This window comes from Anthonomus grandis, chromosome 24, assembly GCF_022605725.1.
Source record: "Anthonomus grandis grandis chromosome 24, icAntGran1.3, whole genome shotgun sequence".
NCBI classification, from domain to species: Eukaryota; Metazoa; Arthropoda; class Insecta; order Coleoptera; family Curculionidae; genus Anthonomus; species Anthonomus grandis.
Genome location: NC_065569.1, coordinates 2,327,836 through 2,339,908, shown reverse-complemented (window position 1 = coordinate 2,339,908; position 12,073 = coordinate 2,327,836). Strand labels below are relative to the sequence as shown.

The 12,073-nt window shown below is 35.7% G+C and overlaps 1 protein-coding gene and 1 long non-coding RNA gene across 2 annotated transcripts; one reads left to right on the top strand and one right to left on the bottom strand.

Moving 5' to 3' along the window:
- Positions 1–2,209: 2,209 nt before the first annotated feature.
- LOC126749315 (trichohyalin-like) lies at positions 2,210–4,302 on the bottom strand. Its single transcript, XM_050458994.1, has 2 exons — positions 4,066–4,302; positions 2,210–3,858 (listed from the first exon to the last, which is right to left on the bottom strand). The coding sequence occupies exons 1-2, from the start codon at positions 4,144–4,146 to the stop codon at positions 2,731–2,733; spliced, it is 1,209 nt and encodes a 402-aa protein (XP_050314951.1). The 5' UTR covers positions 4,147–4,302; the 3' UTR covers positions 2,210–2,730.
- A 4,654-nt stretch (positions 4,303–8,956) lies between these two features.
- Positions 8,957–11,811, top strand: LOC126749321 (uncharacterized). The gene is made up of 2 exons (XR_007665009.1): positions 8,957–10,855; positions 11,342–11,811. It is a non-coding gene; the product is annotated as an uncharacterized LOC126749321 (long non-coding RNA).
- Positions 11,812–12,073: the final 262 nt, after the last annotated feature.

The window sequence follows — 12,073 nt, the reverse complement described above, 5'->3', positions numbered from 1 at the left end:
CTTACTAAAGTAATCCATAGCAACAAGAGCATATCGGTTTCCGGAGCTACTAGTAGGAAAGGGTCCTGCTACGTCTACGGCAATTCGTTCAAAAGGTGCACCAACAAGATACTGCATCATCTTTCCTCTTGTCCGGGTTTTTGGGCCCTTGCTTGACGAACACTGCTCACACTGTCGGCACCAGCGTTCAACATCTTGATGACTGTTCAGCCAGTAAAACCGTTCTCTCACTTTTGCCAAGGTCTTACTAACTCCAAAATGTCCTCCGCCGACACCGCCATGAACAGCTTCAAGGACTTCCGGAATACGTTTTCGAGGAAGGACTGTCAGATATGTCTTTTCTTTTCCATCTACGCTCTCCCAGACTCTTTTTAATAATCCATCTTTTATAACCAATGAATTCCATTGAGACCAATAAGCTTTAAGTTCTGGAGATTTGTCAGAAATGTCTTTCCATTCTGGTTTTGAAATTTCTCGAGATTTCAGTTCGTAAATAAGACCAAATACTGGGTCATCACACTGATCTTGGATTAAACTAGCTACATCCCACTCTTTAGAACTGTGAAGGCCAATACGATTACAAGTAAATATCTCTGGATGCTGTTTTGATTCCTTTTTAAAACAATGTTGACATGTTTCAATACAGGGTCTTCTCGATAAAGCATCGGCATTTTGGTGATATGCGCCTTTCCTATGTTCTATTGTAAAGTCATACTCTTGTAATCGTTGAAGCCACCTTGCTATTTGTCCTTCGGGGTTTTTAAACTGAAACAGCCATTTCAACGAAGCATGGTCGGTTCTAAGGATAAATCGTTGACCATACAAATATTTATGGAAATGTTCAATAGCTTTTACTGCTGACAATAGCTCTCGTCTAGTGACACAATAGTTTCTTTCTGGTTTTGATAATGTTTTACTGAAATAAGCTATTACTTGCTCGCCATTTTCATATTTTTGTGATAGAACGGCCCCAATTCCAACATTACTCGCATCGGTATCCAAAATAAAAGTTTGTCCAGGAATCGGATATGTTAAAATTGGAGATGTGCATAGTGCTCTCTTTAACTGTTGAAATGCTTCTTCACAGTCTGTTGACCAACTAAATACCACTTTGTCCTCCGTGAGCTTATGTAGAGGCTTTGCAAGATTAGCGAAATTTCTTACAAATCTTCTGTAATAGGTACAAAGGCCCAGAAAGCTTCTTAACTGGTGTTTGTCAGTGGGTCGTGGCCATTTTTCGATCGCCTCTACTTTATCTGGATCAGTCTTGACACCTTTTTCTGATATTACATGGCCAAGGTATCGAACTTCTTTTTGAAATAAGCAACATTTTTTAGGACTTAGCTTCAGGTTGGCCTCTCGCAGTTTAACAAATACCTTTTGAATATTCTTCAAATGATCTTCAAATGTTTTCCCCAGTATGATAACGTCATCCAGATAAACTAAACATGATTCCCAAGTCATTCCACGTAAAACTGTGTCCATAAGTCTCTCAAAGGTAGCTGGAGCATTGCAGAGTCCAAAGGGCATTACTGTAAACTGCCAAAGTCCTGTTCCAGTCGAGAATGCGGTCTTTTCCTTATCTTCTGGGTGCATCTTTACCTGCCAGTATCCACTCTTTAGATCGAGTGTTGAGAACCATTGTGAACCTGATAGCGTGTCCAGGGTGTCGTCAATTCTTGGTAGGGGATAACTGTCTTTCTTGGTAATATCATTCAGTCGCCGATAGTCTACACAAAATCTAGTGGATCCATCCTTTTTCTTCACTAGCACAACTGGAGATGTCCAAGGACTCTGAGAAGGCTCTATCACTCCTTGTGTCCTCATTTCTTGAAGCATTGAGGAAACTTCTCCTTGTTTAGCTATCGGAATTCTTCGAGGTGCTTGTTTAATCGGAGTATTGTCTCCAGTGTTAATTCGATGCTGCACCAAATCAGTTCTTCCCAGGTCTTTATCGTGCAAGGAAAACACATCTTGATTTTCTTCAAGAAGACGTTGCAATTTACTACACTGGTCCATGGTTAAATTGGCAGAAGATTCTTCAAATAGGTTTTGTAAACATACAGGAAAAGGTCTGTTTAAATAACGACTTCTATCAGCATTTTTCATGACTGCCACTACTTCAGAGCATACGCCAATGTTCTCTCCTTGTTTCAGGTGTTGATCATATCCTTTTAAATTTACCATTCGAACCAAAATAGTACTCTTTTCCTCCAGTTGTAGCATAAACCACCACCTCTGAATTTCCTGGTATAGTAACATCCTTGAATAACTTAACGACTCTGGTATTTACTTTATCTTCATATAGGTGGTGCATAAAAATCTCTTCATTTCTCGTCGTCAATATCCGGTTATATACATCCATTTTAAACTGCTGAGCATTCATAACATCTAATCCTAATATGACATCATCCATGATTTCTGCCACTAGTACTGGCTGTTGGAATGTTGTTAAGCCAATGGTGACTGTAGCTTCGTGCAATCCAAGAATCGGGATCCTTTTTCCATTTGCAGACTCCAGAATTAAATTGGGTGGTGCTGAGAGCCTACAGTGTGCTACGATGTTCGGCTTCACGATAGTATGACTTGATCCTGTATCCACTACCATCTCACATTCACGGCCGCATATTTTTCCCGGTACTACCAAGCTCTCTCCAGGATGTGGCAGCCGGTTTAGTCTTATACGTGGGGCTTGGTAGCACCCAGCCAGCTTGCGCCCCATAAAGCTGACTAGTTGAAGTTTTCCTGGTTCCTTGGATCTCTTAAAGGCTTGGGGCATTGACGTTTAAGGTGCCCCTCCTCATTGCAATTCCAGCATTGCAATGGTCTTTTAGGTTTCCTCGCTAATAATGATTCAAGCTTCTTTAGGCGGTCTTCGAGATCACTTTCCGAAGTTCTGATTTGTCTTATTCGTGTCTGCCTTCTAGTTGCTTGAAAAGCTGCCTCATACTCTAGTCCATGGGCCAAAGCTTCTGATATACTTTTATGATGAGCCATCCTTAGAGCGTGGTTAGTATCTGGATCTCGAACTCCGTCAATAAAACAATTTATAGAAATTTGTTCTCGGAACTCTGTTGGGGCTGAAGGGTAAGCCAGATTTACTAATCGAGCAACATCGGCCTCAAACTGTTGGAGTCCTTCCTCGGGTTGTTGTCTTCTAGATTTCAATTGAGCCTGGTACACTTGTTGTAGATGGGCTTCACCGTATCTCATCTCTAAGGTACGCACCAGTACGTCGAAATTGAGCTGATCCTCAGATGGCACCATTCTTAATATTTCTGTAGCTTCTCCTCTAAGGCTTAGCTTAAGATTGATTGCCTTTTCTTCGTTATCCCAGCGATTTCCCCTAGCAGCGGCCTCAAATTGATTCAAATAGGTACTCCAAGCTTCTTTGCCGTCGAATTTTGGTGGCTTTACTTTCATCATTGTTTGCATTCCAGGATCGGGATGAAGAGGAGTCCGTTTTACTTTCATCTCTAATTCTTGGATCTTTTTTTGTACTTGCCCCAATTCTTCTTCTACTGTTGCTTCAAAGTTAGTCATTAATTGTTTCTGATTCTTCTCCAGATCTTCTTTAAGTTGTAAAACTCGTTCCTCTTGTTTTCTGTCTCGTTCCTCCTGCTCCTTTTTAAGATTATTTTTTAAATTAAGTAAGTCATCTTTCATGGTTCGAATCAGGTCTTCATTTTCTTTCTTTAGGTCATCTTTCATGGTCCTTATCAGGTCTTCATTTTCCTTCTTCAGGTCAGATTTAATTGTCTTTAGTAAATCTTCCTGTTTTTTGTCTCGCTCTTCTTGTTTGCGGTCTCGTTCTTCTTGTTCTTCCTTCAGTTTACGGTCTCGTTCTTCTTGTTCTACCTTCTGTTTACGGTCTCGTTCTTCTTGTTCTTTCTTCTGTTTACGGTCTCGTTCTTCTTGTTTGCGGTCTCGTTCTTCTTGTTCTTCCTTCTGTTTACGGTCTCGTTCTTCTTGTTTGCGGTCTCGTTCTTCTTGTTCTTCCTTCTGTTTACGGTCTCGTTGTTCTTGTTCTTCCTTCTGTTTACGGTCTCGTTCTTCTTGTTCTACTTTTTGCTCGTCAAACTTCCTTAATAGCAGCTCCATCAATTTCTCGGTCTCCATCTTGGCCTGACTTCTTGTTAAAGGCATCCACTAAAATGAGCTTCCAAATATCCTTTACTTCTGACACCAATTGTAACGAAATTCGGGAACACACTTTTATTGTCAACGTCAAAAACACTAACCTAACTCGCTTTGACTGTCGTTTAATTGTTTCCAAGGTAAAAACTGACTAAACAATTAAAACTGAATGATTTGTCAGGAAGCGCGTCCTTTTTAAAACCCGATGGAACAGTTTCGAAATATTTAGAATTATCTTCATTGTTTTTGCCCAAAGAGACCAATAATTTTAGGAGAATACTGACAGTCAAAGCAAGCAAGTATACAAATTCTAGAAAGTTAGAACTACAGGGATTTACAATAATATAACCTAAATAACCTAAATTGGGGCCAAAATGGGGCTCTCAAACAAGATGAACTACCTAAAAACTAAACACTATAGATGAAAATAATAAACCAAACGTAAGTAGAACCCTAAAGAAACCCTACGAATCAAGTTTAACTACACAATACTAATAAAATTGTACAAAAACTAGCAGAATAATTAACGTATTTACATTTTCATAATAATATGTATGCATATCAATATGTTTATAATTTTTTTTAAAGAAGTCAGTTATTTTTTTTTGTGTGAAATTGGTCCATTTTTCCTTATCTATAAAATCTTCTAATAAATTTAAAGAATTGTGTATTTCATATGGAATATTTTCTCTGGATAAAATAAAACATCTTATCTTTTCAATAGCAGAAATCGTCTCGTCAATTGTAGGTGTCGGAACAGTCTCACCTTCGCTTTGGCCATCATCTTCATTTTGTTCAGGGTCTGAAACAATACAAAACAATTCTTACAATCTAAAAAGGCATAATCTAGACTAGCCTACCTTTTTTATTTGGAACAAGATTTTCTATTACGCTTTCTAGGATCTCTTCATCAGTTGGAAAACCTGTTGTTTGTACATTATCATCAATCGTCACATAGTCTTCAAATGAAACATCACTCATGTTTATAGCCCTTCTGTATGAGGTCCACGGGGTTTTTAATTCAAATAATGGAACAAGGTCATCCTCGTCCCAGTTATCAGCATCTTGTTGAACTTTATCTTTAACAAATCCTGCTTTTCTAAAGCAATTAGCAATGGTTTGTTCTTTTACGTCCAGAGTCCACGTTTTATTAAGATCTTGAATTGCGTCAAGTAAAGTCACAGTTGTAGGAGTTGCCACTTCCATATGGGGTAAAACTTTCATAACAATCCGCTTCCTATAATGTTGCTTCAAATTTTTTATAATTTTTGATCCATGGGTTGTAAGATTGACGTAAGGTTAGGCGGAAAATATTCAAGTTTAAGATTTTTTAACTTAGATTCAACAGACTTGGATGTGCAGGACAATTATCAATGAATAGTAAAACTTTTCTTCTTTGGGCTGCAAATTTCTCATCAAGCTTTAATAGCCATTTTTCATAAATCTCACTTGTCATCCATGCTTTTTTATTAAACTCATAGTCCACTGCAAATGATTTAATGCCCTTAAAACAACGTGGATTCTTTGACTTACCAATGATTAGCAACCTAAGCTTTTCAGTCCCACTCATATTACTTCCAACCATAACTGTAATTCGTTCCTTGCTGTTTTTGCCACCATGGCATTTTTGTTCTTTAAATGCTAGTGTTTTGTTGGGTAAACATTTAAAGAAAACTCCTGTTTCATCAGCATTAAAAATGTCATCCTTATCATATTGACCGATCGGAGTGGGCAATACATTCTTTTTCCATTCTTCACAAGACGCCAAATCTGCAGAAGCACTTTCACCACATAAAGCAGTTGCAAACTCCTTAGCTTTTTCTCTTATAAGAGTTCCAGATAGAGGGAGATTTTTATTTCGTGCCGTAGTAACCCACCTAAGCATTGCTTCATCAATATCTTCATTCACACAAGGTGTAAGCCTTCTCCTCTTACAGTTTCAAGTGTAATCATCTTTTTTTTCTAAAAGTCTATCCTTGTTTTTTAGGAACGTTGACAGAGTATTGGGTGGTATCCCAAACTGTTCGGCAATATCCTTCTTTTTCTTTTCACCTTTTTCCACTTCAGCAATTAATTTCAATTTCTCACATAATGGTAAGCACTTTAAATTTCTCTTAGCCATAATTATTTTTAATAAAAACAAATTGTCTTAATTCGCATACGCACCAAAAAACTGTAACGACAAAACCGCCACGTCGCGATGAGAGCCTTTTTCCGTTTGAACTAATAAAAAGAAAAATGATGCAATAGCAAATCCATGTAACAAACAGATTTTTTCCTAGAAAAATGTCTGTCCTTCCCCGCAAAATTCGAGTTAGCCATCGGCAATGCGTTAAACGTTATTTCGACTTATAGAAAAATTCGAGATAGAGAAATTCGAATTAGAGGAGTTTTACTGTACATATATACATAATATATTTTCAACTGTTAAAGTATTTCCCCAAAAAAATTTATTTTGATGGTTACCTCAATAAAAACCTTTTGCCTAAAATCCATTACAATTTAAAGTTAATACATACCTGAACCTGCCAATATATCTTCTGCTTCTTTATCAATAGATGGTGGATACTGCTGCACAAATTTGCATACTAAATGAATGTGCTTGCACATATTTCATTTAATACTACAGTCTAAACATGAACAACTGTATTTATGGATGCAAGCTGAGCATTCATTGCATAACAATTGCAGGTCCATAAAGATTTTACTTTCCTCTACAATGTAAATTTCCTTGCTAGAGGATGATGGTACTAACCAACTTCCATTAGATTGAACAATTTTTTTCAAATCCATAGTTAAACTTTCTTTATGCCTGTGACGTAGATTTGTTAATTTAGTACAAACTTTTCCTTTATAAACAACGATCAACCTCTCAAATATTCTATTACTGACAAATTTCATAATGGCACTAATGGCCTTATCAAGACGTTTGATAAATTTTCCATTTAAATATAAATGTTTCAAGGTCCTATGCATGCGTTCTATATGCATGTTGGTGTTTAATCCACAATGTAGCCTGTAGCAATAGGCCCATTGTTTTAACTTTGCTTACATAGAAATCACTAAAGTATTTTCCAAACTCAACAATTTCTGAACAATATTGTAGAAAATTTTGCAAAAGTTTGTTAAAAGTAAATTCATCTACCTCTTTGAGTTTTGCCCTCTTCTTCTTATTTCTCCTGATCGATGACAATCATATCTAAAATTCTATTGTTATTTTATGGGATACATATTACCACTTTACCTACCTAATTCTACGGCATTTTGATGTCTGTTTGGTGCCATGCATATTCAGAAATGAAGCAAATGTCTCCTTTTCCAGTTTAGATTTCCAAAAATAAAAAGCTTCAAGTGATTCAAATTCCTTTTTTTCAGTAGAAATTCTAATAGAATGTATGCTTTCATAGTGTGCAATCATTGCTCTAGGCGTTCCTACTTTGTGGAAACACAAAGGACATTTTAGCTGCTTCATAATTTTTTTATTCTGTGTTTGCCTTTTATGTGACAGTAATTGCTGCCGAGTTGAAAACTGAGCATTACAGTTAGTACAGTTGTAATACGATTGTTGCCTCTTAACTAATAATTGATGCAACTTTCCTAAAATACAAAAATCATATTTTTTGTTTTACTTTTTTTGCTATGCTGGTAAATATTGTTGGGGATTTACCCGCTTTTCGGTTCACTGTTATCCGTAATAAATAAAACCAACTAATTATTCACTTAAAATTCTTTACTACGTATTTGTGCGAAGTTATTTTCACAAAGCCAAACCAATATGACAACAAAATGTTTCTACAAGACGACCAGAAGAGAACTACTGGCTTACAGTAACGTACGACATGAAAACGTCGATTGATAAAAAAATTGTCTATATTTAGATATACAAAGGGACTGTGTTGCGCTGCCGCCACTAGTAGCCCGGGAGCCAGTGACAGATTTTTGTCAACCATCGCAACCCTAGCCAAACTTTGTGGAGTGTTAGATTTAGTTGTCCTCTAAAGCAAAATGACCGTCAGCTGGTCCACTAGCGGTGGGTGGGCCAATGGGAGGGCCGAAAACACGTAAAAAATTCACAGATCTCGCATCTTACGCAAGTATCGTTGACGTATTGAAAATACCAGACACAGCTTTTAACATTTTTTGATAATCTGTACCTATCTGTATCCAAATCTATACTGACTTATAAATATAATTTTTATTAATGAATATTATTATTTATTAATAAATTGGTATTCATAATACCAATTGGCAAAAAATCTTTTAAACAAAATTAAAAACCTAGGTAAGTTTACAAAATATAATTATTTAATTTGGTTTATCAATTAAATTGTTTTGTTACTTGAACTTTTGCATGTTGATTTGACCTGCGACCAGTATCGCAGGAACATAATTTTAGTATGACAAAGAAATCAAGAAAATTATTTTGCGCACCATTTAATTTAAATTGATTCTTAAAAGAAGCCGATATCTAAAGCAATAATAAACATGTTTTGCATGCATTTTGCCTATACAGGGTGTCATTGAAATGGTGTAAAAAAATTCGGGGGGTGATAGTACTCCTAAAAATTTTAAAAAAAGTTCCTATAACTATAGGGCGGAAAATGCATATTAAGGGAGTTAGGGGCACTGAAAGGGTAAATTTAAAAAACGGTTTTTTGAAATTGTAGGCTTAAAAACGAGATAAAATTTCGAAAAAAAATCCTCTGCCATAAATTTTGTAGAAATCTAATGGATTAAGATCTGGTGATCTTGCTGGCCAAGCTTGTGGACCACCACGTCCTATCCAACGCCTCTCAAAAACTTGGCTTAAATGATTCCTCACCGCTAGCGGAAAATGAGCTGGTGCACCATCATGCATAAAATACGTGATCTGCCTCTGTGCTATGGGAACTTCCTCCAAAAGTGCTGGTAGATCATGTATTAGAAAATTAAGGTAACTTTGACCATTTAGCCTAAAATGTTTATTATTATAAATAACAAGCGACTTTTCAAAAGGTGTCAAATTAACCTCGGGGGTAGAAAAAATGGTCCAATAAGTCTATCGCCAAGAATTCCCGCCCAAACATTAACTGAGAATCGAATTTGGTGTCGACTTTCCACAACAGCATGAGGGTTCTCATCGGACCAGTGATGTGTATTATGGTAATTGAAAATTCCATTTCTTGTAAACCCAGCTTCATCCGTGCATAAAATATTTGCCAAAAAAAGGGGTTCTTGTACCTGTTTTCTTAATAACCAACGACAGAAGATGACTCGAGCGGGATAGTCTGCCGGAGCAAGAGCTTGTACCCTTTGGATGTGATACGGATGCAGGAGTTGAGTCTTAAGAGTCATCCACACAGAATGGCGACTCACGTTTTCCCGCGCTGCAATTCTCCTTACAGATATCCCCGGATCTTCCTCTACATGTGCTAAAATGCGCTCCTCAACATCAGGTGTACGTACCATCAAGTTACGGCCACGGTCTTGGTTTCTATGTCCAAATGAACCTGTGTCTCTTAGGCGCTGATGAATTCTCGCAAATATCCGGTGAGAAGGTGCCCTGCGATTTGGATATTTTTGGACATACAAGCGCTTAGCCAAAAGACCGTTTCCGTTTGCTCTTCCATAAATAAAATGCATATCTGCCAGTTCACACACAGGGTATTCCATAATTTGTGAAATTTTACGTTTACGCACACTTCAACAACAATCAACTGACAAAAATATTTATGAACCAGAACATTTCTTTTGCGTACATGCAAAATAAATAAAGTGATAAGACCGCATACCTTCAATAGCTACGTTTACCCCGCGAGTACCAAATATTCAGTACGCGGACTAAAACCTCTACATATTCTCAAACCTATTAAGTCACAATTTGGAATAATTTACGTGTAAACTTGTCAACTCGCGCACGTTGAGTTTGAGAATAGGGGATTGGGTCCGCGTATTGAATATTTGGTACTCGCGGTGTAAACTAGGCTAATGAATCAAATAAGTATGCATTTAATAAGGAATTTTGGTAATTGGTTTATTTCGTTTTTTTAAAGCAATACGATGTTTTAAAAATCATGAAATTTAGATTTTTCAATTAATTATTTAATAACTACTTGTTTACTTTTGAAACCCCATAACTTTCATAAGTTTATGTTGTTTAACCAGTTAGCAGCCCATCAGAGCAAACTTTTTGCCTTCAATTTTCTCGAAAACCATCGTTCTGGGCGATGTGCAACAAGAGTACCTTTTTTGTAGGAAAAAGTATGTAGTTTTTAAAAAATGAACCCACGTTGCGAAAAAAATAACCTAAAAAAAGTTATTCACGAATTAACCCCCTACCCTTGCAAAAACTACCCTTTCCGATTTTCCAAATTATTTTTCAGTATCACCATTTGATTTTGGGTCAAAATTTATGGCAGAGGATTTTTTTTCGAAATTTTATCTCGTTTTTTAAGCCTACAATTTCAAAAAACCGTTTTTTAAATTTACCCTTTCAGTGCCCCTAACTCCCTTAATATGCATTTTCCACCCTATAGTTATAGGAACTTTTTTTAAAATTTTTAGGAGTACTATCACCCCCCGAATTTTTTTACACCATTTCAATGACACCCTGTATATTGGAACAGGCAATAACAAAACACTCAGATAAAATAGTTAAAATGAAGTGTTCAGCATTATTTTCCTCAGATTGGTGTAAGATAATAATTTCGATAGTAGTGATACAATGCTTAGTTTATTGGTAAGTATAAATTTATTCTAATTGTATATAAAAAAATTCAAAAATAACTGGGTTCGATTAGCATAATGATATTTTTGTCAACATTTATATTTTTGCCTGCTGTAGAATCTGCTTTTAATAAATACATGCAAATATAAAGTCAGTTTTTAAATTAAAAATAGTATAATTAAAATAAAAACATTTATGCCGGGTAATATAAAAATCTAGTTAAGTTTAAACTATTAAAGTTGACACAAAAAATTCCTATATTTGCAATGTAAATTTTAATTGTTTTTAGGAACATTCCAACCTAAATATGTAGTTAACTACGAAAAAAAGTTTTATAATACCCGGCATTAATAATTTAAAATTAAATATGAATTTGCCGCTTTGTGCACGTATAATACATATAAATGTATTATATGTGTATTATTAGATATTATGTTATTGACTTTTATTCTAACGAAATAAAATATCTTCACTTTTCTTAGAATGTTTTTCTTTTAGCATTGCTGACGAGCTCCCGGATCCTAGAAGACTCAATACCAATGAAGTAGAGCGAATAATGTCGGATAATACACCTGTTGCTCTTGTCTTTTTAGAGGCCTGGGTGTCTAGTAACCTCGGTAGTTCTTGGTGGCATTTTTTGTACACAGGAACTGGAACTGAGATACCAACGTTAGGAAATATGGGCCGACATAAAAATATAATAATTCAAGCACTTCCAGAAAATGCCAAATTTACGAGCATAGTACTGCTTGAAAGAACTAGAACGTCTCGCTATCAGGTGACTGTCCAAAAAGTTACCAGACGTAAGTGGTTAACTTGGTCCTATCGACGGAAAGAGAAAGACAAAGCTGTATCCTCGAAGTATCTAAAAACTCTTGAAATCGCCATCCATAATAATAACATAACAAATAAATAAATAAAAACATGTTTGTATTTAATATTTATTAATAAAAAAGTACATAATATAACCATATTTTATTTTCAATATTTTATTTTCAATTATGTAAATGTAAAAAAAAATAATAAATACCTATTTGCCTCAAAATCTTTAGTTAATTTATTGTCATAATAATTCCGCTCTTTCCGAGCTCGGCATTTTTCCATAACTTTAGATGCGGAATTATTTTAACAATCAATTACTTAAATGCCAAGATTTTTTGGCAAGTAGATATTAATAATTAAGTAAGTGTAATCATAATAATATATTTTATTATACTTTCCAAAACCTTG